The 26,953-nt window shown below is 43.9% G+C and overlaps 1 protein-coding gene across 4 annotated transcripts in view; it reads left to right on the top strand.

The window, feature by feature from the left end:
• The first annotated feature begins 334 nt into the window (after nucleotides 1–334).
• Nucleotides 335–26,953, top strand: part of GPR155 (G protein-coupled receptor 155) — a 36,688-nt gene continuing 10,069 nt past the window's right edge. For 2 of the 4 annotated variants that reach the window (XM_053359123.1, XM_053359150.1), the window contains exons 1-11: nucleotides 336–509; nucleotides 6,573–7,080; nucleotides 15,463–15,862; nucleotides 16,895–17,060; nucleotides 19,045–19,200; nucleotides 21,103–21,186; nucleotides 22,389–22,509; nucleotides 23,676–23,760; nucleotides 23,855–23,945; nucleotides 25,264–25,477; nucleotides 25,793–25,900. In XM_053359123.1, coding sequence (XP_053215098.1) covers nucleotides 6,609–7,080; nucleotides 15,463–15,862; nucleotides 16,895–17,060; nucleotides 19,045–19,200; nucleotides 21,103–21,186; nucleotides 22,389–22,509; nucleotides 23,676–23,760; nucleotides 23,855–23,945; nucleotides 25,264–25,477; nucleotides 25,793–25,900 — 1,897 coding nt within the window. In that variant the 5' untranslated portion in view covers nucleotides 336–509; nucleotides 6,573–6,608. Of the gene's footprint in view, nucleotides 510–1,229; nucleotides 1,408–6,572; nucleotides 7,081–15,462; nucleotides 15,863–16,894; nucleotides 17,061–19,044; nucleotides 19,201–21,102; nucleotides 21,187–22,388; nucleotides 22,510–23,675; nucleotides 23,761–23,854; nucleotides 23,946–25,263; nucleotides 25,478–25,792; nucleotides 25,901–26,953 lie in introns of those variants that run through there. The other 2 variants (XM_053359141.1, XM_053359132.1) reach the window with 2 other exon arrangements.

The following is a 26,953-nucleotide window of genomic DNA, read 5'->3' on the forward strand; positions in this document are numbered from 1 at the left end:
GACAACCCTGTGCTGCCGTGAGGTTGCGGGTGTTACCCAAGAAGCGGGTTACCTAAAGAAAACGGGACTTCCCCCCCCCCCTCAGATAAAAGCGCGTGCACCCCAAGGCGGCTCCTTCCGTAGAAAAAAAACACACCTTCATTTGGCCAACTAAACCAGAGAGCTCTTGGGGAAAGACGCCAGGTTCCCTGGAGGCGAGCGAGCGGCTGCTGCGCGGCGCGAATCTCCAAGGCCTCTGGTTTGCTTTTTACTGCAGCAGCAGCAGCAGCACAACAAAAAACACAGCAGCAGCCGCCGCCGCCATCTTAAAAACAGCCTTTTGCGCCTCGTACGCGGCGGGGCGGGTTTTGGCGGGCAGGTCCGCCTCTGCGCTGAGCTCACGCGCCGCCGGCTCCGTCCCACGCGCGCTGCTCCCGGGCGCCCAGCCGACAACGGCGCCGTGGGCCGGAGATGCCCGCTTTGCTTTGCCTGCCGTTGTTGCTGCTGCAGCCGCCGTAGGGCGAGGGCAGGTAAACGAGGGAAAGGGGACCCCCTTCCTTCTTTCTCCTTCCATAACCCCCGCGCCTTGACTCTGCTCCCAAACAGCAACAGGGAGACCCCGCTCGCCTTTCCACATGCCGCGCCAGGTTCACCTTGGACGGCAGCCACTGCTACGAGGGCAGTGGGAGACTGAGAGAGCTGGGGGAGGGGAGGCTGGAAGCAGAGCCCCCTGCGAACACTTAGGACCATAATAATAATAATAATAATAATAATAATAATAATAATAATAATAATAATAATATCATTATTATTACCCAGCGGGGCCGTCCCAAAGTGAAACCACCCCAAAAGGGCCAGCGCGCAAAGACTTGGGACTGTATGACTTTGCATTTGCCAGGTGACTTTGCATTTACGGGGTTTCTGGGACGTGTTCTGTGTGTACGGCTTTCATTGGGGTCGGTGCAGTTGCGGGGCGACTCCTGCCCTCTGGTTCAGGTTGCCATGTGGTTTCGTGCGCGTATTGCGTCTGCGTTGAGGGGTCTCCCCTTCGGGTTCGTCCGCCGGCGCGCGAGGGCCGCCGCGTCTGGCTCAAACTCTCCACCAGCAAATCGCCCTCTCTGGTAAACAGGATCCCATTGGCTGCGGCGCGTCTTTCGGGGTGGGTGCAAGGCGTTTGCCGCGGGCGGATTGGCGGCGACCCTTTCCCTTTAAATCAAGTCATCGCAGCCCGGCAGCGGTTTGCATCTCGGACCGCCTTTTCGCGCGTTGCAAACCGGATAAGCCAAGTCGTGGGCGGTGGGGGACAATTTACAAGGCATTTGTGTGGTTTCTCTTTAAATCGCCCTAACTGCATTTGAAACCAATCGAAGAGGTGTTTCTTTTTCTTTTTTTGCAAGAAGAGAACAGCTGGGTATCTGGTTCCATAAGGTGATGGTGAATATCGGTTCCCCCTTTTACAGATTGATGGGGGAAATGAGTTTTCTTAAAGTCGACAGAAAGTTAGGTGCATCCTGTTCTTATTTAAATCAGCAGATGATTTTTTGGTAGGTTGAGTAGGTGTTTTTCACCACTTTGGAGGTGTAATTGAAGCATTTAGTCATAACTGTGGTGTTAACGTGCAGTAAAATATTTTGTTATGTTCTTCTTCCAAACTGCAACTGCAGTTGCAGTTACTTGGTCTTAGGGTAGTGTCTTAGACTTTAAAATGTTTGACTGCTTTTGATGCTACATAAACCATGTATAACAATATACCACCTTGACAAGCATTCCTTCCTATATGTGAGGCAATATGCTTGAAGTGGTGCATGTGTGCCTCATCTAAAAATGAAGCAAGCATATTTTTCTTTAGAACCCTCCTTTGATTGCATATCGGGATTTAATTGGGCAGCCAATTAAAGTTCATATAATCAATCAACCATTCTTTCTTAACTAGGCAGCAGCCCTATAAATAATATTGATAGCATTGTGATATTATACTTCAGATATTTAGGTGGTGTTTTGTTTTATTTTATTTATTAATGTGGCATGATTTCAGTGAGACTTGCATGCTTGATCATAAACAGGGCTGTTTGTGAATATCGCAGCATATCACCATCTGGTCCATTGGCACTGTTTGGATACAGTGCATAGAACTGGCAAATCTCTTTAGGATGGTTGTTTTTGTCAGCCCAGTTCAGTTCAGCCTATTTTCTCGAGTGGCAAAGTAGAAATAGGAATTTAACCATTATCTTTACTGGAATGGAATCATTATGTTTATTTGGGGGCAGAGGCACTGAGGCGGCTGGCTGGCTTAGAATATGGATCACCTTGTGTTTTATATATAAAAAAATCTGTAATTCAGTCCCATCCATTATTATTATTATTATTATTATTATTATTATTATTATTATTATTACATCATCATCATCATCCTTGTGCTAGGTTTGTAAAGCAGAATAGTCTAAGAGAGTGTGACTGACTGAACACTCTGGTTTTTTTTTTTATGGCCAATTGAGGATATGAATTTGGTCGTAGTCTGACCAACTAGGCCTTTTGGCACTGATGACTTACTGTGGTCCTATTTTTGCTGTGGTCTAAACCACAGAGCCCTAGGGCTTGCCGATCAGAAGGTCGGCAGTTCAAATCCCCGCGATGGGGTGAGCTCCTATTGTTCGGTCCCAGCTCCTGCCCACCTAGCAGTTCAAAAGCATGTCAAAGTGCAAGTAGATAAATAGGTACCACTGCGGTGGGAAGGTAAACGGTGTTTCTGTGCGTTGCTCTGGCTTGCCAGAAGTGGCTTAGTCATGATGGCCACATGACCCGGAAACTGTCTGCGGACAAACGCCGGCTCCCTTGGCCTATAGAGCGAGATGAACACGCAACCCCAGAGTCGTCCGTGACTGGACCTAACGGTCAGGGGTACCTTTACCTTAGGTAACCGAGGTGGGGTGGGGTGAAGTTACATTATGCTGTGCTCTTAGGTTTTCTCCCTGACTGCTGTTTCATGAAGGTTAAAGCTGTCTTCCTCCCTCCTGCTAAAAAAAGACGACACCACAATGAAATAAAAAGATAGGCAGTAGCATTCTTTGTATACTGTATTTGACCTTGCTGGCCAGCAGTCCCTTGGACAAAACATGACTCTGAGAGGCTTGCCCCATATTTACCAACCATGGAGGAAAGCAGATTCAGTAGGAGAACTTGGCAGCAGTCTGCTTCCACACCTGTCCTTTGGCAAGACTTAAGTGACGACTGGGACCTTAGATTCATAAGGGCATAATGAATGAAAATGGACAGGTCAGACCTTTGCTTTGTCAGCAGAATTAGTAAGGAAACCTGATGTTTACTCAGGCCTCCTATTTGTAAAAGAGATTAATGTTAACCCTTCACATCTGGGGTGCAAATGTTAGGAGCCTATCTGAGAGCTTAGAATCATAGAATCATAGAGTTGGAAGAGACCACAAGGGCCATCGAGTCCAACCCCCTGCCAAGCAGGAAATTTAATTCATATGATAATACACAATTTTATGTGAAAGGTGTGACTTCTGTAACATTTGACTATGCTATTTGTATACAAGCCAGGGGTCTAAAGATGGTTGTTACCATCTGGGGAGAATAATATTTTTATGATTGTTAGGCTTTGTAGATGTTTTCTATTCTCTTGTTGTTTATCTGAAGTTTTTTAAAGAAATAAGTGTTTTTGTATTGTCATGTGTCTTGGATGCTTTCAGAGAAACAATGATGGGCAAAGAACTGTTAAGAGTTTTGAGTTAATAAAATTTGAGATTGCTTAATTTGAGGGAGGTCCTATGACGACTGCTGTTGTGCCCCCCCCCCCGCTTTATTAACCATCTCAAACATTAAAATACCTTCACAATAGCACTTTTTTATCTGTCTTGTGTCAGGGTATGATTGTTTGATCCCCAGATTTAAAATATGAGGTGATTTTGTAGAAGGTTTTGCTTGGTTTGCAAGAAGTCTACAATTTATGCCATGGGTAAGTAAACTAAGGCCTGGGGGCAGGATCCGGCCCAATCACTTTCTAAATCCGGCCCACGGACAGTCTGGGAATCAGCGTATTTTTACATGAGTAGAATGTGTCCTTTTATTTAAAATGTATCTCTGAGTTATTTGTGAGGCATAGGAATTCGTTCACCCCCCCCAAAAAAAAATATAGTCCGGCCCCCTACAAGGTCTGAGGGACAGTGGACTTGGCCCCCTGCTGAAAAAAAGTTTGCTGACCCCTGATTTATGCCTTTAAAAAATCTCTCTTGAGTAGGGTAACAAAAGGGTAAAATTATGCAGCTAGCTTCCTCCTACAGAGATTTTACTTCAGCTTGGTTGGAAAAAGCTACATTCAATCAGTATATTTTCCATTAAATAGCAGATAAATTTATCTACAAAGATTCTTTTGTTGTAGAAACATTGTCCTCTTTGACATTTCGTACACTTGGCTTACGATAACATTTTAGGGCATCTTGTTTCAGTTTGATATTTGAACAAAGTTACCCAAATTAAGGCCTAACAGACATCTTAAATATGAATGAGAAAGGAATGATCACCTTTCTGTAACAATCAGCCCCCCCCCAAATATTACTATTTGTGAATATGCAAATAAAACCACAGTTTTCTTCACAATGGAAACTAAATACAGACAGACCTACACAGTTTACACAAGAATCTGCTTTGCCCATAATCATGAATCCTTCCAAAGCACAGTTGATCTGCATATTCCTGAGTACAGTCGTACCTTGGAAGTCGAATGGAATCCATTCCGGAAGTCCGTTTGACTTCCAAAACGTTCAGAAGCCAAAGCGCGGCTTCTTGATTGGCTCCTGCAGCCAATCAGAAGCCGTGGAAGCCCCGTCGGACATTCAGTTTCCAAAAATAGTTCGCAAACCAGAGCAGTCACTTCCGGGTTTGTGGCATTCAGCAGCCAAAAAGTTTGAGAACTAAGCTGTTCAAAAACCAAGGTACAACTGTATTCACCTATACTGTATAGGGAATACAAACTGAACCAGCTACAACATTTTGGGGTGCAGCCACACCTCTTAAGAGGAGTGCTCTTCAAGATTCCAACCTACAATGCTGACATGGTTTAGCCAAAGGGGGACAGCTGCCCCCCCCCCCAAGATTAAGTAAAACAATAGAAATACAGTGGTACCTCTAGTTACGAACTTAATTTGTTCTGGAGATCCATTCTTAACTAGAGGTGTGCTTTCGCTAATGGGGCCTCTTGCTGCTGCTGCTGCACCGCCGGCACACAATTTCTGTTCTCATCCTGGGGCAAAGTTCTCAACTTGAGGTAACAACCTTATATACAGTGGTACCTCGGGTTAAGTACAGTACTTAATTCGTTCCAGAGGTCTGTTCTTAACCTGAAACTGTTCTTAACCTGAGGTACCACTTTACCTAATGGGGCCTTCCGCTGCCACCACTGCACGATTCCTTCTCATCCTGAGGCAAAGTTCTTAAACCGAGGTACTATTTCTGGGTTAGCGGAGTCTGTAACCTGAAGCGTATGTAACCCGAGGTACCACTGTACAACCTTATGTATGTATGCAAGGAGTGCCCTAAATATATAGACACCACTATCTTAATTTAAGTGGGCTGTGTTTTGTCTTCAGACTCATAGGCATTCTACCAAGTGGCGGCCTGTAACAACAACCAACAACAACAACGGTTGCACGGCATCCTAACGCACTAACAAGAACACTCTTGTTCTTGGTGCCATCCAGACCTGTGGGGCTCAAGCAGGCCTCTTCTCTCTCTTCACCCTTTTTATCTTGGAGGGTAATCCTGACCCTCAACATTCTGTGGCCTCTGTGATATTAATTTGCTCCTCTTGATCACCAACAAGCCACTGTATAATGAACTGCCCATACAACAGTGACATGGCAGTTTGGCTGAGAGAAGCACAATTTGCCCATCTGCAGCAGCTTATAATAGCAGCTAGCCAGCCAGGTGCATCATGGGAATGGCAAGTTTCCTGCATTTTCTGTGAGGGAAGATCTTGCTGATACTGCGACTCCATTGGAACTGGATGACCAGTGCATCTTCTTGTTTGCCCTGGAGATGCATGTGTGGCTGAACATGTACAATGTTCCCTTTATTATGTGATAAACGGTCTTATCTCTACACTGAGTGCATGACAAATGATTGTATTGTGGCTTCTGCTGCTGATGAAGTCCAGAGTCCTTCTCCCTGAACCCACCGATTTTGATTCTTCAGTATGGCATGCTTCAGTGACCTGACATCAAATCTAGAAATGATTGAAATCATAAAACTTGCTGAAATAGTTTGATTATAGGAAAACAGAAGAAAAAATAAACTTCTGAAAATCATGTTTTGGTATTTTAAAATAAATAAAATCTAGACAAATGTGTGTTTTTTATGGAGAAATTGTGTTATCTTGCTTAAGGATAACAGTTCTTTAGATGTGCTATCTTATCTTTTCTTTCAACGGAATAATATTTATTTCGGCTCCCTATTGGCCCTGACTCCTACTTCCAGTTCCCTTTTAGGGTTCCTGTTTTCGTTCCATTTTACTGCGATGTGAGGGGCTTTCTCAATCTCACTGCAATACAATAACGGATGCTGCCTTCCTTGTTTTACAGATCAGAATCCACATGCTACGTTTTCAGAAGCGCTGAATGAATATGGATATTTACACGTATGTCAGCACAAAGAATCTCTCTTCTTCAGCCAATATGTCCAATATGCTTTCAGGCAGATTTGGGTACCAGCTGAACTTCACCAGCAATTCTCCTTCTATGTCAATAAGTAAGCTTTTTCCAGCCTTGTTACAATGCTTTGGCATAATCCTTTGTGGATATATAGCTGGAAGAGTTAACATAATCACATCAACTCAGGCCAAAGGACTTGGAAACTTTGTCTCCTGTTTTGCACTCCCAGCTTTATTGTTCAAAAACATGGTTGTACTGAATTTTTCCAATGTGAATTGGTCCTTCTTATACAGCATCCTTGTTGCCAAAGCATCAGTGTTCTTCTTGGTCTGCATTTTAACACTGTTGATAGCTACTCCTGAGAGGCGGTTTAGCAGAGCTGGACTGTTTCCTATTTTTGCTACTCAGAGCAATGACTTTGCACTGGGCTATCCTATAGGTAAGAAACAAATTTACGTATTTTTTTGTTTGTAATGAGATTGTTTCATAACACTTTGTGCCTTAGGAATGCATAGTGACTTGTTTGCATTGATGATGTACACAGTGCGTGCACTGTTGTTACAGCTGCTAATTTGTGCTTTTGAATTGGAGAAAGAGCACATTCTGTTGCACTATGAGTCGCATGAAGCAGAACCGATGAGATAATAATAATTATAATTTTGTTATTTATACCCCACCCATCTGGCTTAGTTACCCAGCCACTCTACTAAGCAAAGCCATGTACTACCCCAGTAGTTGTTGTTGTCTGTCAGTTTCACCCAGAATTGTTCAGTGAGAAGGCATGTTTTCAGTGTAAGGTGCTCTTGGCAGCACTAGAACTTTTTCATTTCTTTACCACTAAAAATTGATCCCGTTGAATACTTATTATTTTTCCAGTTCTTGTGTTGATTTTCTGGGGTGATTGGCAATAATGTACACCAGTAGGTTGACAGACTAAACATTCCCAGTGGGAATGACTAGGAGAACTCCCTCCATTCATGGAAAAAGTTTGCATTCTCTGGAAGCTTCAGCTAATAGAAAGAGAAGTCTTTTTTGGTGATTTCCCCCCCCCCCCTGCAGCCTCCCACGCCATTCCAGAGGACCCTCATACTGCATGTTTTTAGGTGGCACAGTGGTCTGCAGAAAGAAGGGAAGCTGAAACAGCCGTCTGTCCTCTTCCACAAGCAGTGTTCCATCCAAATCTATGTTAATATGGCTAAAATGGGAAGAGTTCTTTCTTTTATAATCTGTATCCAAGATCACCCTTTAGTAATTTAGTTCAGGCAATTATTTTGTACCCAGCAGTTACTTTAACTAGCTGTGATGCTTGCTTGCATCTAAGGTCTTCACATACAAAGATTGAGAATGTTTGGCTCCCTGTCACAGAGAATTGGTTGGATGTCCCCCAAAAAAGAAAAAGAAAACCACAAGCAAGGGTTGGAAAAGTGGCCATTGGCACTGTTCTGCAAACATGTACACAAAGGCTTATCCGGTGATATAATCGGAAGGTCCTATAACTGTTCTCATGCTTTTGGTTGGGCAGGAAGTTGCCCAGCCTGTACAACTTGCTGTACAAGTGGATTAATATATTGGGATGTGGTTTCATTTTCGTTGTGCAATATTCTAGATCAAGTAAAGCAAATATTTCCATCAGCAAAAATTCCTGCGCACCTTTGGATACAACTCATGCATGCGCCTATAGTGCTGTATACTGTTGGAGAAGTCATTATGCCTCACTGAAAACCCTTGTTAGGGTATCACTCAGGATTGGACTTTTAGTATTGTTGGCAATATTCAGTTGATCCAGGAGAAAGAGGCTGTCTTGGAGCCAGTTCAGATGATGACTGCTTTTTGTGAATGGCCTTGACACAGTTAAATTGATTGATCCCTGTTGACTTTGATGCAATTTCAGCAGCATGCCTGCGTATAAAACTGTAGTTTGAGAGGCTTTTGGCTTAGTGAGCAGGTGAATGTTTCTGCTTGTGCCCAGATCTTACCAGCTGTGTTCTGCTTTAAGAAAGCAGAACAGAAACAAAGCTTGCAAAGTGGATTGACCCAGGATGTGTGGAGCCTTGACTGTTTTGATCAAAGAAGCTTGAAGTTAATTCCAATTCATTCTTTTGTTTCTGGATTTTGTTTGTTTGTTTTCCCCTTCGGCTAGTTGGATTAGTTGCCATTAGTGCTTAGGTTTAAGTGAATGTGATTAAATCACTTCAGCAGAGTGGTCATCAATGAGACAGAATGATAGGGAATTTTAGAAATCAGTATGAAGTCAGTATGCCTAATTTGTTCCTGCACCTGCTAGTGATGGGGAGAGAGAGTGGTTTTTTCCCCATGGGATTGAAGCTTTATACTTAAAAGCTGAGTTCAATAGAATTCTGCATGCAGTGGCGTTTCTGCATATGTGCAGAATTGTAGTCTGCAGCCTTGAGTTTAGTTCAGTGTGTGTGTGTGTGTGTGTGTGTGTGTGTGTGTGTGTGTTGCATACACTTCAGAAGAGACTACAGTCATACCTCATGTTACTTTTACTTCATGTTAATGTTTTTTCAGGTTGCGTCCCGCGGCGACCTGGAAATACCGGAAAGGGTTACTTCCAGGTTTTGCCGCTTGTGCATGCGCATAAGTGCCAAATTGCGCCACGCACCTGCGCAGATACGACACTTCAGGTTGTGGGCTTTTCATGTTGCGAACGGGCCTCCGGAACGGATCCTGTTCACAACCAGAGATACCACTGTAGTGAGTTTTCTTCTTAACATTGACCAATCTTTCTAAGACTATCTTGATTTAGATGGCTGGTATTCCGCTGCCTTGTGGAATATCTTTGGGACAAGAAAAGACTACGGAGGAAACCCTACACAAATTCAAAATGGAGCTCCTAAGGCAGTTGGTTGGCTCCTTCCAGCAACTCCTAAAACCACACTGGTGCCAAACACATTGCTCTGCTTTCCTTTGGACCACATTGGCAAGGCCTTGTCATCTAGCCAGCCCAAGACCGCCTTACTCACTGCCCAGGCTTGCACCCTGGGGAGGTCACTTTGTTGCTGCTGGTGCAGCAGTTTGACTTAACTCCTGGAAATGCAATCCATTGTTTCTCGAAACTGACAAATGCCAACATCACAGTTCCTCTGTATTCTGAGACAGAGACCATCAAGCAGTGGTCCACATGCTCCACTCGGCTGATCTCTGGAGCACTGATGGAACACTCAAGAATCTGTGTGGCTCTGTTCTTATTTTCTCTGGCAGCTGAGAACGAGCCCCCTCTGTCCCTCATAACACGGTGCTGGTTTTGACAAAGGCAGTGTTGAAGAAGAAAAGCAGCTCATTCTGTGCTCTGCTATTAAAAGGTAAAGGTACCCCTGCCCGTACGGGCCAGTCTTGACAGACTCTGGGGTTGTGCGCCCATCTCACTTAAGAGGCCAGGGGCCAGCGCTGTCCGGAGACACTTCCGGGTCACGTGGCCAGCGTGACATCGCTGCTCTGGCAAGCCAGAGCCGCACACGGAAACGCCGTTTACCTTCCCGCTAGAAAGCGGTCCCTATTTATCTACTTGCACCCGGAGGTGCTTTCGAACTGCTAGGTTGGCAGGCGCTGGGACCGAGCAACGGGAGCGCACCCCGCCGCGGGGATTCGAACCGCCGACCTTTCGATCGGCAAGCCCTAGGCGCTGAGGCTTTTACCCACAGCGCCACCCGCGTCCCGCTCTGCTATTACCCCTCTACAATTTTCAAGTGGTTCATGCAGGGGGCAAAATGTTTTAGGACCGTTTCTCATGTTCTCTCTCTGCCCCACCCTGATTTAAGAGCATATAACAGCTAATCTGTTTTAAGAGATCATGCTTCTTAGCTGGGAGAGGTAAGCTGAGAGTCCTTGAATGGCGCAATGCGGCAGAAAACATTGGCTCTGCAAATCCCGTGGTTTTTGACTCCCATCATTAAAAGGGACTTAACAGGTCATAGTTAAACATTAGTTAGGTGTCCTTTAAGCACCACATACCATGAGTAATTCTAATTACTCTGAGTGGATAAATTGTAAACAAAATGGAACATGGGACTTTCTGAGGGAGGAAAATTGATTTTTGAGTATTTTAGAAATCCAATACAGCTAGGAGTTTTTTCAAGACAGGTGCGGTTTTTCGTTTTTTGAATATAGGGCCTGACCTCTTCTCCAAAAATTCCCAGTGAAGTTGTTTGTGTCAAGTTTGAGAATATGCAGACGACTTGTAAGATATGAAACCTGTTGCTACGAACATAAGTGCGGTTTGAATCCCTGTGGCTTCCTTTTCTGGATTTCTTCTATGAAATAGGGGGAGCACCTGGGATTTTCTCCCTGTGTTTGCAAAGAGGGATAAGAGTTTGGATTTGGATTTGATATCCCGCTTTATCACTACCCTAAGAAGTCTCAAAGCAGCTAACAATCTCCGTTTCCCTTTCTCCCCCACAACAAACACTCTGTGAGGTGAGTGGGGCTGAGAGACTTTAGAGAAGTGTGACTAGCCCAAGGTCACCCAGCAGTTGCATGTGGAGGAGCGGGGAATCAAACCCGGTTCACCAGATTATGAGTCCACCGCTCTTAACCACTACACCACACTGGCTCTCACAAAGACACCAAGTCTCTGCTTTGCCATTGCTGCTTCTCCTTCCTTCCTCTTTGCATTTGACTGTATCAGGGCATTCACCCCAAATCTAAATTAAGTGGCAACTTGACTTTTGCACTCAAAATACCACCTTGCAACTAATTAAGCACATGCATGCAAATGATTTTAATTTGCATACGCCTTCTTTTCTCTATACAGGAGTGTAAAATGTAGATGGTAAACTGTTGTGATAGCTAGAAAAACTTCATGGACTGCTGGATAGTTTTCAAGCACAATCTTTATATCTCTATAGGACTCGCCTATAGAAATGCCCTCTCTCATATAAAACAGTGGCAGCTCGAGGGGGTGGCCTTGGCGTTTATGTTATCGCCTTCTCTGTGGTAGTGTCACATTTGTGTAAATTACTTCCTGCTTGGGGAGGCATGCTGCGGATCTGTTGTTGCTTCCAGGAATTTTTGACACCCCCCCCCCCAAGTACAGTTTTAATATGTTTGCATTGTTTCCTTTAAATATTTTGTGAGCTATATTGAGTATTCAGTTGCAGTTCAGTGATACCGTAAAAAATGTTATTTAGGTTTTAGCTAGGGGGGGTGCATTTTGCTTTCTGTCAATTCTTTCATCCTCATGTATTCCTGAAGGACCTTTGTACAAAAGCAGCGAGGGTTTCTGGGCCAACGCTTGTCATCTTCATGGCATAATGTGGCTTGCTAGAGACATCACCTTGCCAACAAAGGTCCGTATAGTTAAAGCTATGGTTTTCCCAGTAGTGATGTATGGAAGTGAGAGCTGGACCATAAAGAAGGCTGGTCGCCAAAGAATTGATGCTTTTGAATTATGGTGCTGGAGGAGACTCTTGAGAGTCCCATGGACTGCAAGAAGATCAAACCTATCCATTCTTAAGGAAATCAGCCCTGGGTGCTCACTGGAAGGACAGATTGTGAAGCTGAGGCTCCAATACTTTGGCCACCTCATGAGAAGAGAAGACTCCCTGGAAAAGACCCTGATGTTGGGAAAGATGGAGGGCACAAGGAGAAGGGGACGGCAGAGGACGAGATGGTTGGACAGTGTTCTCGAAGCTACCAGCATGAGTTTGACCAAACTGCGGGAGGCCGTGGAAGACAGGAGTGCCTGGCGTGCTCTGGTCCATGGGGTCACGAAGAGTCGGATACGACTAAACAACTAAACAACAACAACAAAAGGATGTTCTGTTACCATAGATGGCCTTTTCTCCTCATCTCTTATGCTTATAAGGTGGCACCTTAAAAGGGCCAGGCTGCATGCAGTGCTATATTTATTTAGCCCAAGGCTTCCCTTACTCTCAACTGGTTCAAGGTGAAGCTTTACCACTTCTCTTTGTGTGTTTGAATAGCAGCTGATACCACAGCCTATCACCATCCTCCATGCTGTGTAACTGGGCTCCCTAGTGCACATTTCATCTCAGTCTCGGTGTGTGCTTCATACTGTCTCTTATATTACTTCTGCTGTTGTTTTGCAGTTAACCTTGCACCAGCTTCGGAATAGCACCTGTAGCATTTTAACAGGCATTCTGCAAAGCTCTTTCCTGCAAGCGCTTAATGTCACCAGAATAACTGCCTGGGATCTTTTATTGCCGCCACATAATCCCTGCAGATAAGGACCCACAACAGAGTCACAGGTTAATATGCCAGCAGCAAACGCTTGAACTCTGCCCGTAGATTAAACAGGGTTGTGAATAGTTAGCTAAGGCAGCAAAATTTCTAGGACTTTTCAGTTGCCGATCTCTTTACAGTCCGGTAGCACTCTTGAAGGTACAGATGGGTGCATAAAGAAGATGTGGTTGACAGAAGCCAAGTGGCCCTTTCCTTAAAGCTTAGTAGTAGCTTCAGATGTCTGATTTAAAGATCAGGGCCTCATTGGTGTGTCCCAGATTTGTATGGACCTAAATCTGAAAGACAGCATTCACACATGCAAGAGGCAGGAGCCTCTGCGGTTATTGCATTTTGTACCGGAAAGCATTCTATTAGATTGTGACTATTTGTTCATGGCGATGGGAGGGATACAGTCCAACGTTTGGTATTTTATTCCCGCTTGGACTACTGCAATGTGCTCTATAAGGGGCTAGCTTTGAAGGTGACCCGGAAACGACAACTAATCCAGAATGCGGCAGCCATACTGGTGACTGGTAGTGGCCGCCAAGACCATATAACACAGGTCCTGAAAGACCTACATTGGCTCCCAGTACTTTTCTGAGCACAATTCAAAGTGTTGGTGCTGACCTGTAAAGCCCTAAACGGCCTCGGCCCAGTATACCTCAAGGAGCGTCCCCACCCCCATTGCTCAGCCCAGACACTGAGATCCAGCGCCAAGGGCCTTCTGGCGGTTCCCTCAGTGCGAGAAGTGAGGTGGCAGGGAACCAGGCAGAGGGCCTTCTCGGTAGTGGCACCCACCCTGTGGAATGCCCTCCCATCAGATGTCAAGGAAATAAACAACTATTTGACTTTTAGAAGACATCTGAAGGCAGCCCTGTTTAGGGAAGCTTTTAATGTTTGATGTTTTATCATGTTTTTAATATTCTGTTGGGAACAGCCCAGAGTGGATGGCGAAATAATAAATTGTTATTGTTGTTGTTGTTGTTGTTACTCTCCTGAGTGTAGCTCAATGTTAATGCGGTTTCAACAATGGAATGAGGGCAGACCTAATGGGAGCAAGTTAATGGGAGTGCTGGATTGTTTTTCAAAGCTCAGAGGGCGGTACCCAAAGCTAGTAGACTCTCTAAACTGAGGGTCATGGTTTCAAGCCCCACGTTGGGCAAAATATTCCTGCATTGCAGGAGGTTGGACTGGATGACCTTCGTAGTCCCTTCCAACTCTGATTCTAGTCCTAGTCAGAATAGACTTGTTGAAGTTCACTGTGCATGGCTAACCTAGCTTCATTAATTTCGGTTGGTCTGCTCTGAGTAGGACTTAGTCAATGTTAGAAACTCAGATATATAAGCTAATTGCCAAATGGCCCCCTTAAACCAGGGTTACGTTCGCCATAAAGGAATGTCTAGGTGCCATCCCCCCCAGTGAAAGTGGCTATTATTATAAAGAAAAAGAATCTCAAAGTGGTTTACAACACATTAAAACAATCTAGAATAAAACAAATCCATGCTTCAAGGCAAATATTTCAGATCCTTCTCTTAAGTGACATTTTGCTTTCCCCATATTTATTCACCTACTTAATTCATATTAGCTGCCCCGTAAGCAGAAGTACTCTAGGAAGCCAGGGTAGTGTAGACTGCTGGACTCGGACCTGAGTTCAAATCCCCTCTAAACCCTGAAGCTCACTGGGTGACCTTGGGCCAGGCACAGCCTCTTAACCTACCTCACAGGGTCGTTGTAGGGATCAACCAAGCCGGGGTGTGTGTGTGTGTGTGTGTGTGTATGTGTGTGTGTGTGTGTGTGAACCATGTACTTCTTGGAGAAAAGGAAGGGATAGAAATGCAATCAATAAGCTCTTCTGCTTGCCTGCTTCAGAAAGCTGGAGGGGCCAGCCAGATAGATATGGCAGTTGCCAATCTGACATCTGCATCTAGAGAGCTCCATGTGGTCACAATTAGACCCACGCCAGTTGCAAAACTCACCTGGTGCCTGTGGGATTTCTAACACTAGACTTAGTTGCATACAACCTTCAGGATCTAAGCAAAGGTAGTGCATCAGTTTACTGGAAGAGCAATCTAGTATGGAAAGATTTTAAGCCATTCAATGTTTGCAACACTTTTTTCCCTGCACCTAAAAACAAACTCTGTGTTTTTTGTTTGTTTCAGAACTATTTTTACTAATGCACATTTGAATCGGTTAATTGTGTCAATTTTAGTCAAGCAGTTAAATCAACTGATTTCTTTAATCACGCAGTCGAAATAACTTTTTGAAGTTGCTGTGCAAGATAAAATCACCCACTTCATATTGTCTCTTTCTCTTTCTTTCTTTCTTTCTTTCTTTCTCTCTCTCTCTCTCTCTCTCTCTCTCTCTCTCTCACACACACACACACACACACACACACACATATATATATATGCATATAACGCACATATAATGATTGCTTGCTTGCTTGCCTAAGAGAGCTCTCCTGCATGAACAGTAGATTTTGGATGAAAATCTTTGGATCTGGGCCCACGTGACTTTCAAAAACTGCATATATTTAAGAATAGAGTGATGTGGGTGGGTGTAAACATTTCCATTAAAATCCTTGTCAATAATTCTTTTTCCATCTCTCTCTCTCTTGTAGTTGAAGCTTTATATCAAACCACATATCCAGAGTATCTCCAGTACATTTACCTGGTTGCACCAATATCTCTTATGATGCTAAATCCCTTAGGATTTATCTTCTGTGAAATCCAGAAATCGCGAGACAATCAAAATCTCTCTCACAGCAAAATCAAGATTGTGGGACTTGGGCTTCTTCGAGTGCTGCAGAACCCAATTGTATTCATGGTCTTCATAGGAATTGGCTCAAACTTCATTCTTAAGCAAAAAATTCCTGAATATTTGGAAAACTTCTTTGATGGACTTGGCAGCTCGTTTTCTGGCTCGGCACTCTTTTATCTGGGCCTCACAATGGTGGGCCAAATAAAGAAGCTGACGAAGGGTACATTTGTTGCACTGATTCTTCTCATCACAGCTAAACTGTAAGTTTGATTCCCTCTCAATCATTTGTGTTTCTGTTACTTTCGGTATTGGGTGCATAGCTTCTCTCATAGGATAGAAGCAGTATGAAATTGGTGCAGGAATGGTCTCCAACATTTATTTTTCCTGTTAACTGTTAGCATTTTGGGAATACTGTACTTTTTGCTCTATAAAACTCACTTTTTCCCTCCTAAGAAGTAAGGGGAAATGTGTGTGCATCTTATGGAGCGAATGCAGGCTGCGCAGCTATCCCAGAAGCCAGAACAGTAAGAGGGATCACTGCTTTCACTGCGCAGCGATCCCTCTTGCTGTTCTGGCTTCTGGGATTCAGAATATTTTTTTTCTTGTTTTCCTCCTCCAAAAACTAGTGCATCTTGTGGTCTGGTGCGTCTTACAGAGCGAAAAATACGGTGCATATTAGGCTGTTTGGGGGGGAATTCTTGTACCCATTGGGTTGTATCTATACTTTGCCTTCTGCTAATGAAAAGATTCCTTCCATCCACAGAGAGCTTTTGATCCAGTAGAGAGGGATCCTGTGGACGGAAGGGTGGGGAGAATGACTTCTTGGCCAACCTTCTTCCAGCACTTCCTCCAACATGGTTGTGTAAGGTCCCCCAACCTTCTGGAGCAGTGGAGGAAAAAGAGGAAGTGGCAAAATGATTGAATTCATCAAGCATCCGTAAACTGTAATTAAGGAGATCACTCTGTAGGTGACTCAACATCTACATCTTAAGCTGCAGCTGCAGCTGATGAATCATCTGATTAACTAATATTTTCACAAGCATGACTACTTAAAACACACAGGCAAAATTTAAAGCAGAATTCCTATATGTCTTCCAGCATGACACTTAAGTCTCAATGGGTGTTAAGAGTGTAACTTTGCATTGAATTGTAGCAAGTAGTGTGTTCAAAAGATGTCTTTGTCCTTTCCTGCTGTTTCATTCCAGTATTCCTTATGGCTGCATTTTGAGACTGGAAAATATTAAGATTGGCGCTGGGTAATTTGTGTTTCCTTTTCCCCTTCTTTGTTGTAGGCTGTTGATGCCGCTTCTATGCAGGGAAATGGTGGAACTGTTCGACAAGAGCGACAGTGTGGTCAACCACACCAGTTTATCAAACTATGCATTTCTGTATGGTGTCTTTCCATCAGCTCCTGGTGTAGCTATATTTGCAACTCAGTTCAACATGGAGGTTGAAATTGTATGTCTCCTGAACAATTAGTGAACAAATGTAAACTTAGGGCAGACCTAAAAATTGATTTTGTTGGGAATCTCAGGTGAGATATCCACACAGTGGTGGTTGCTCCCAGTACCAGTCATCACACAGAAGCTGAGAAGGGTTTAGATAGGTTACTGTTGCAGAAGATAAGGCTCAGTAAACAGTTCTGGATGTAGATACGGATATAGATATAGATACAGCCTCTAGGTTTTTCCCGATACAGATATTTACAGATACACGCAAGTACAAAGTATCTCAGTTGCTCTATATAAGTTCAGAAATTCAAGACGTAACATTGGACAAGTGACAACCAGCTAACTGACTTACAGAGACACAGCACTGAGCAGGCATGCGTTAATCACAGATAGAGTCAGGGCAATGGGCTGTTACCATGGCAACAGGCTTGGCTGACACCGCACCCGCAATTAGCCTATTCATGGGGTGTTTTATGCTCATGAAGAAAATTAACACCTTCTCGTGTCCAGTTACTCCCAACAGTTTTTTCTTATACCAGCGTTCCTGGCTTCTTAACCCTGCTCAGAGATTAAGGGCCACAGTTGTTAATAATAATGCAATATACACTTGTGCCTATTGATTTCACTGTGCCCAAGAACATTTAGTTATGTGTCAGATCATACACAGTAATCTGTTTTGTTCATAGTAATGAAACATTACTGGTTATTTCTACTTCTTGCTTTTTGCAGACGTTCAAGGGTCACTTAACTGGTTAAGTTTTATTATTATTTATTTAACAAAGTTTAAATACCACTTGATTGAGGTAAAGCATCTGCATGGATGTTGAAATTATCAATATTTGAAACGCCTTAAAAATGAGTTCAAGGCATTACTATTAGCATATAAAGTCCTTGGCAGCTTTGGACCAGTTTATCTGTGAGATTTCCTTTCCCCACATGTGCCCGCTCGACCACTCCGATCAGCGGAATTTGCACTAATACAGGTGCCTCATAATACCTGTTCCACATTTGTAAGAACTCCACCGTTCTTTGGAACTCCCTGCCCATTGATATCAAGCCAGGCACTTTCATTGGACTATTTTCGGCACCTGCTAAAAACATCCTTGTTTAGAAAACCTTGCGCAGATGCTTAACAAGTTGAGATAATTTTAATCTGTTTGAGTATTTTAACTCTTGTACATTTTAAAGCACAGTTGTGATTTTTTCTCGATTTTACTGTTTTACCTTTTTGCAAAGGTAAAGGTGTTGGGTTTTTTTACAATAAGGGGTATTGGTTGCTGTTTTTAGAATCAAGAGTAATCGGTATATAAATTTTATGAAACAAATAATAAAGTATTACTCCAGTGGTCTTCAACCTTTTCATACATGCATCTTTAACCCATTTGTGGATTATGCATTTTGGATTGCATTGGATTTGGTTGAAGCAAGAGGGTTATGCTATAATTGTCTAAATTTCTCCATTCTTGATGTTTTGTACAGTGGAACCTCTGTTTCTGAATGTAATCCGTTCTGGAAGACCGTTCAACTTCCGAAACATTCGAAAACCGAGGATTACTGGGCTGGCTGCATAGTCAGTGGGGGGGAAATGAAAAACGCATCTCGGAAGCCGTTCGACTTCCGAGGCACGTTCAAAAATGGAGGCAATTATTTCCAGGTGTTCGGCTTCCGAGACGCTGGGAAATCGAGGTTCCACTGTATATTGTTTGTTTTCTAGTTCTTGTACTAAGCTGTGTATTTTAATATTGCATATTTCCCTTGGAAACCTTTAGGTTGAATACAAATTTGATATTATTAAGATTTTGATTATTAATTATTAAATGGTGTTGCGGGCTTTTACTTGCTGAATACTTTCCATTTATAAATCGCATCAGATGGTGTTGATCCACAAAGCTCACACATAATTAAAGTTGTGTTTTCACCCATTTATATTCCTCTCCTGATCTGCAGTTGAAGTCATATGTCCTTGTTGTCACCTTAATTTCTGATTGCAGATAACGTCTGGTATGGTGATCAGCACTTTTGTCTCTGCCCCCATCATGTATGTTTCTGCCTGGCTGTTGACCATCCCATCTATGGATCCCACTAGACTGGCATCTGCAATCCAAAACGTTAGCTTTGATATTAGTATCGTCAGCCTTGTCTCTTTGGTGAGTTTTAAATTTTCGAAACTGCATTGGGGGGGGGGCAAGGAATGAAGCATGTAAACCTGCATGTTCAAACATGTTAGCCTGACAGTGTAAACCTAAGCATGCTTACTTGGAAGTAATTGCCATTGAACACAGCGTGTTTAATTCCAAGTAAACATGCACAGTGTTGGATTTTCAGTTTCTACCATAGCCAGTTGCTGGAAGACTTGCAGGTTAATAGAAGCTGACAATCTGGGCTATGTGAAATTCTAACCCTCCTTGTTAAAAGGTTACCTGTAACGTTAACAAGCTTGTGATAATGGCAAACAGTCTTGGAATTGTATAAGACAGTACAGGGCTAAAGCGGTTGTCCTGGAAGCTTCAGAATACAGTGGTACCTCGGGTTACATATGCTTCAGGGTACAGACGCTTCAGGTTACAGACTCCCCTAACCCAGAAATAGTACCTCTGATTATGAACTTTGCTTCAGGATGAGAACAGAAATCGCGTGGCAGCGGCATGGCAGCAGCGGGAGGCCCCATTAGCTAAAGTGGTGCTTCAGGTTAAGAACAGACCTCCAGAACGAATTAAGTTCTTAACCCGAGGTACCACTGTACCAGACATATTAATAGATTTCCCTCTCCCCCCCCCTACTCTGTCAGATGTGGTTTTTTTACAGGTAGCCCTATTTACACGTACCTCGGGTAAAGTACTTAATTCATTCCGGAGGTCTGTTCTTAACCTGAAACTGTTCTTAACTTGAAGCACCACTTTAGCTCATGGGGCCTCCTGCTGCTGCTGCGCCGCTGGAGCACAATTTCTGTTCTCATCCTGAAGCAAAGTTCTTAACCTGAAGCACTATTTCTGGGTTAGCGGAGTCTGTAACCTGAAGCGTATGTAACCCGAGGTACCAGTGTATATCTATGGATGTTCCAGTTTTATGAATAAGACACCAAGCGCTTCTTGTGCTGTGCTGTTCCAGACTGAGGACTGTTTCACAAATTACATTTTCATATATATGTCTGTATTGGGGGGGGGGGAATGGCCTCTGCCCAACTAACTTGTGCCAGCAGAAGCCAGTGCCAAGGATTCCTGCTAGACTTCCTTCTGTGCCCTCCCCAAGTCTTGCTCAGGAGGGTCGGGAGAAACATCATGCAGTGGGGAGAGAGAGAGTTCTGCCAGTTCAATAATTTCTCCTTCCTCAGGAGAGGAATCACCTTGGTGCTACGTTGAATACAGCCCATGTGTTTATACCCTGTGGGTGAAAACTGTACATGAATATTTTCATGTGGGGGAAGGAGGTCTTCTTTGGTGATCACTTGTAGCCGAGTAAGATTGTCTTCCATGAACGCGGTTTCAGCAAAGAGTCCGTAAGTGACTGTGGAGGCCAATTCCAGATCCACACGTCCTTCCACAGTGGGGACATTGGTTTCCGGGCAGTGTGGATTTGCCAAGCGTGCCTTCCTCTTAGCACATTTCTCCCTTTTGTCCTGAGTTCGAGTGTCTTCAAAGCCCATGACACCTTTCGTAAAGGCTGCAAAATAGAGGGAGCTGCATTGAAACTGCATAACACCTAGCTCTATCTACAGAATCCTTGTTTTCAGGGTATTTGATGTTTCAGACTGAAGTCTTCTGTGCTTGAAACCAAAATGGAAAAACTTGATCTCTTGATTGGGCTAGCTGTAGCTGCATTCAAAGTTTTTTCTGCAGTGGACAAGACAGGGTTGCTAAGTGTGTTGGGAGTCGGTGGTGATTTCTACCTGTTAAGCAAACGGAACATTTTTAAGGGGCTTGATAATTAACTCGCTTGTAAAAATCGGAATGCTGACTCTCACAAGGGACAGGTTTTGACCAAACACATGCATGCATTTGATGTGCTCCCTTCTTTGTAAAGAAACTGGAATTTGACTCTCTGTATTTCAGATCTGGTCCCTTGGTGTTATTCTTCTAAGTAAAAAATACAAGCAGCTTCCTCACATGCTTACAACTAACTTACTCATTGCTCAGGTCAGTATAACGTAGACTATAAACATATGGAACATTTCTTGTAAAAGGGATGGTTTTGAAAGTAATAATAAGCAGGAAGTGTTTTGTTTTCTGCTGAAGCTCTGAAGGCGTGTGCCACAGACAGCAGTCTTAGTGAAACCAAGCAGGCCTGGCTAATGTATTCATAGGAGATAACCTGGAAATCCCATGCATGTTGCTTTGTGTTCATGATGGAAGAGTATAAGCAATGATAGATAAATCAATACATTCAGTTGCTTCTGCAAAGGGAATTCTCCACTGCAGCTTTCTGCGTACCCCAACAAAAGTTTTCCCTGAGAGTTGGGTAGAATATGAGACTCTGGGGAGAGAAACTTGGGGAAATCTTTCAGAGGTACCTGCAATGAAAAGGAGGGGTTGGGAAATTCCCCTTGCCCCAAGCATTGCATTACCTTGGTTTAAGAACAGCTTAGTTTATGAACAACTTGAGATTAAGAACGCTGCAAACCTGGAAGTAGGTGTTTTGGTTTGTGAACTTTGCTTTGGAATAAGAACATGTTTCGCTTCCTCTTGAGTGTGTTCCATTTGTAAATTGAGTCCCCCGCTGCTATGGGAAAGCGCGCCTTGGTTTAAGAACACTTTGGCTTAAGAATGGACTTCCAAAACGGATTAAGTTCATAAACCAAGGTGCCACTGTATATGCAAACTTGGTTCTTTCACAATATTGCAAGCTGAATGTGCAAATTTCTGTGCTTGTCTGCTAGAAACAGTGCATGTAGCCAATGCAGGACGAAACCCTGTCCTGCCATCCATAGCAAGTAATGTCAGCTGATGGGCAGATGAATGTCATTTGGGGGAAATGGCCTTGCAGGGCAAGACTGGCCCGCTGGGATACTCAACACCCTGTCTTAGATGCATTACCCCTTCTGACAACGGGGCAAGCATGCCTCTTCCAAGATTATGTCTTCTCTGGCACAAGCATTGTGTAATCTAAAATAAAATAAAGCTCTTTTCTGATACTACCTCTATTATAGGCCAGGGAAGGGAAACAGAAACCGCTCCACCTCTTCCCCTTCCCACCCCAAAGTAACAGGGCAAAGGGAAAGCTACAATTAGCCTGTTAATCAGTCAGTTCATTAATTACGTGAATTTTAATTTCTGAGATGTCTTCCATTGCATGGCAACCCTAAAGTGAATTAAAAATAAACCTGATTTTTACCTTTCAGTTTGTAGCCTGTGTTGGAATGGTAATGTGGAATTTCACTATTAAAGAGAGAAGCATCACTCTGCAAATCCTTGTGTTCATCTTCCTGTACAGTGCGCTTTACAGTGCTTTTTTGTGGACAGGTAAGCTAAAAAGCAGTAATACGGGGTATCCATAACGCAACTCCACGTGCATTACGGTGATCTTGCAAGTTACCATTTTTTTTGCTCTATAAGATAACACCTAGTTTTTGGAGGAGGAAAACAAGAAAAAAAATATTCCGAATCTCAGAAGCCAGAACAAGAAGAGGGATCGCTGCGCAGCGAAAGCAGCAATCCCTCTTGCTGTTCTGGCTTCTGGGATAGCTGCGCAGCCTGCATTCGCTCCATAAGACACACACACATTTCCCCTTACTTTTTAGGAGGGAAAAAGTGAGTCTTATAGAGCAAAAAATACGTTATTTCCCCTCTTAATTAATAGCGCCTTTGCAATAGTGGTCTGTACGTTTTCTTCCTCCCAAGCCGAGTCAGTCTGTTTTTTCCTAGTGTGTCCTGGGGTGCCCAGAATGCTTTGCATTCATATATCGCTTTCAGTGTGCAAATTACATCACACACATTAGAATCATCATAATATTCACAACATCCCTGTAAGGAAGGGCCAGTATTAATTTTATGTTGCAGATTGGACGTCGAGTAGGAAAGTGGCTTGCCTCAAACCACCTAGTTGAGTCCGTAACTGAGCTGGAAATTGATCTGGATTGCATCTCGTTTCTGTTAGTCGCTATGCTAACAACAGCTTCCTTCCTAGTCTGGATTATCCTGCATATGCCTGCCAGCTGGATTGTTGCATATGTTAGAAGTCTGTGCTAGATTAGTAAAAGAGCACATGCTTTGCATCCTGGGACTTAGTCTCCTGAATCTCTAGATAGAGATGAGAAGACTCCTGTCTGAAGAGAGTTGCTGCTAGTTTGGTCTGCCTTTCATCGAATCTTAGAATTGTAGAGTTGGAAGGGACTGCGAGAGTCATCTAGTCCAACCCCCTGCAATGCGGGATTTTTTTTGCCCATTGTGGGGCTCGAACCCCTGGCCCTGAGGTTAAGAGTCTCCTGCTCTACCAACAGAGCTGTCGAGGTGGTCTACTTTGTGTGCGGCATCTTCCTATGTTCCTGTTTCCTACAGTGTATCCTTATTTCTTAATACCTTCGCTGGTTATAAGGGGATGAGGCATCCCACTTTGGGGGGGGCGGGGGGGGGCAAACGCTGCTTCCTTAAAAAGAAATAAACCAAGTTTCAAACTTTCTCGTTATCAGGTTTCTTATCTTTCTCTCTGCTGCTTTTGAAAAGAAGAGAAGCCATAAAGATCCCTGTCGGATTTATCATTATAGCTGGCTGGGGGTATGTTGGCAGAGGCGCTTTACTGAGAAAATACATAGGAAGCCAGAAGCTATTGACCTGTGTGGTTCATCTTGGGTTTTTTTGTTTATTGCAGCATCCCAGCTGTTCTTGTGGGCATCCTGTTAATCGCTGGTGAACGCTCGGATAACATCATTGATTCTGCATTCTTTTATGGAAAAGATCAGGTATAGAGGTTCTTGCGCTCCTGTCTTTTAATAGTTGACCTTCCGTAGTCAGTGTCTGTGAATTCTGCCTTCCAGGGGAGGGATGTCCTTTCAGCCCAAGCGCCTTATTTACGTGTGGGCAGCCTTACAGAGGGCCATAAGGCAAAAGTTGGTGCCGTAACCGATGTAATTCTTACCTTTTTGTACAGTAAGCTACGTTCTAGCCAGACGGCACACACCTCTACGCAGGCAAACAAATAGCGTTTCAAGCAGTATTGAAACGAGGGCAGTGATGTCTGGCCTCAGGAGAATCACAGTGACTGCTTGGAAGACCTGGAGCAGGCTTCCTCAACCTCTGCCTTCCAGATGTTTTTGGCCTACAACTCCCATGATCCCTAGCTAGCAGGACCAGTGGTCAGGGGTGATGGGAACTGTAGTCTCAAAAACATCTGGAGGGCCTTGTTCAGCCCCTCGTCCTTAGGCTTTCCCACCCCTACTATGCACTTTCCGTCTTTATACAGTGGTACCTCGGGTTACAGATGCTTCAGGTTACATACGCTTCAGGTTACAGACTCAGCTAACCCAGAAATATTACCTCGGGTTAAGAACTTTGCTTCAGGGTGAGAACAGAACACCTCCGGCGGCGTGGCAGCAGCGGGAGGCCCCATTAGCTAAAGTGGTGCTTCAGGTTAAGAACAGTTTGAGGTTAAGAACGGACCTCCGGAACAAATTAAGTTCTTAACCTGAGGTACCACTGTAATCTTGGATTCACTTTTACAGGGGGGAAAGAAACACAACTTCAAGAAACAAGGTGTAGAATCGACCGCATCCCTTAAAAGCAATACTTGAGGAGTGCTTTAGCCCCCGAGATTTCTACATGCTTGACAGAATTATATGCGTGGTGTTGGGTGGAGAAAGGGGATGTTGGCAAAGTACTGAGGATTAGATTATTTTGCTTGAGAAGTTGTGAAGCAGACATTAAACTTGACATCTGGTGTACAGTATGAACCAGAGGAGGCACAGGTTTCAGCAAGAAGTTCTAAATAAATCTGAGGCAGGTGAGTGTGGCAAATGGAATGTTATTATTGTGTTTTTGGTTCCTTTCAACCCCCCCAAAAAAGCAACTTGTACTGTAATACAAACATCTGTTCCCAGCCTTTGACTGTGTGTCAGCCTCGAATTGAATTTGAGATGCGCGTCAGCCTCAAATAAGCAAATAGCATTTGTTTTATTCAGTATTTTAGAGACACAGTGATGCTGAATTTCGCATAGGTTCTTTCAAATGACAAGGGACCTACTGAACTCCTGCCTCTCTCCCCCCCTTCCCCCATTTTTGCAGATGATTATCACAGCAGTAATCGTATCCATCAGCATATTGATATCGGGTGTATCACTCATGTGTATGAACAGATCTGGAATGGAAGCCAGCTATGAGGTGTTGACCCAAGATTCCCAACACAGTCAAACAGAGGAAACAGAAAGGGAATTTAACGACCGCAGTAGATCTCCAGACAGTTCTTCTCGTTCATTGGTGGACCCTTCAATGGAAAGAGGTATGATAAATCCTTAATAGAAGAAGCCTAGTTACCTTTGACGGCAATAGGGGATACTAAGGCCTCTGTCAGGCGATAGTTTTCCATTTTGTTTCGACCCAAGCATGCATGTTCCACACCTAAACTTGTAGACATTGCCACTTGCGATTCCCCCACTCACCTTGGCAGTGATGTCTGAATGCCCACCTCAAATAATGTACTGCATTTGAATTGCAAACCCATTGCAGGCCCATTTAAAAGAGCATAATCTTGTCTTGCTGTCACAATACTCTCTAGAAAAATAGACACCTTTCTAATCTGCCATTTTCCCTCTAGGGTGCTGTGAGTGCCAAAAGCCGAATAGAAGGTTATGCTGTTCTGAAGGAGAGCCAGGATCCAGTAGTAGCAGCGCCCGCGATAACTGCACGACATCGATTGAGACAGGTGAAGCACAACTGTAGTATCCTGTGTTGTTCAAGCCCGTTTACAAGTTTTAAAACGGAAGCATGTGAAATTGCAAAATTGCACATCTGTTCGTAAGAGGTCTGCATGTGCCGGGCCGAGAGTACATCACCCACATTTCAAGTTACGAACCTTTTCACATATCAGTCCCGTGAAGGGGGTCTGTGCGCCAGAAGGGCAGAGAGGGTCAGTGGCTGTTGCCCTTTTCTATGTGTGAACTTCCAGCTGCAGTTAATACATAAAGGGAGCTCTTATGGTTGAGTTTGGTCAGTGTGTGTTTTTTTCTTCAGAGCATCATGTGTGTACTTCGTATTCATGTACTGCCACACGGGTCTTGGAAAATTATTTGATAACTCTTGCCAAACTTATAGCAAGCTTAATTTCCAGTGAGTGAAAAAAATGGATAAGCCCAAAAGTAACTTTTGACAGGGGTGTAGGAAGTCATTCACTGCCTCCTGTTATAATTTGGGTGAGGGTTAGAATGGCGGGGGGGATGACCGTAGCTTGCTTTTAAGACAGCTGGAAAAGCAAGGCATCATCCCACTAGCCCCTTTGCACTTTCTGCATGTAGGGACACAGGTGGCGCTGTGGTCTAAACCACTGAGCCTAGTGCTTGCCGATCAGAAGGTCGGCGGTTTGAATCCCCACAATGGGGTGAGCTCCCATTGCTCTGTCCCAGCTCCTGCCAACCTAGCAGTTTGAAAGCATGCCAGTGCAAGTAGATAAATAGGTACTGCTGTGGCGGGAAGGTAAATGGCATTTCTGTGCACTCTGGTTTCCATCACGGTGTCCCGTTGCACCAGAAGTGGTTTAGTCATGCTGGCCACATGACCTGGAAAGCTGTCTGTGGACAAATGCTGGCTCCCTCGGCCTGAAAGCGTGATCAGTGCTGTAACCCCATAGTTGCCTTTGACTGGACTTAACCGTCCAGGGGTCCTTTACCTTTTTACCTTTATTTTTTACCGCTGCACCATCTCCCGCAATCTTCAGAGAATATTCTAAGAGGCTTTATATGGGATGGATAGAAAACCATAA

This window comes from Podarcis raffonei, chromosome 1, assembly GCF_027172205.1.
Source record: "Podarcis raffonei isolate rPodRaf1 chromosome 1, rPodRaf1.pri, whole genome shotgun sequence".
NCBI lineage: Eukaryota > Metazoa > Chordata > Lepidosauria > Squamata > Lacertidae > Podarcis > Podarcis raffonei.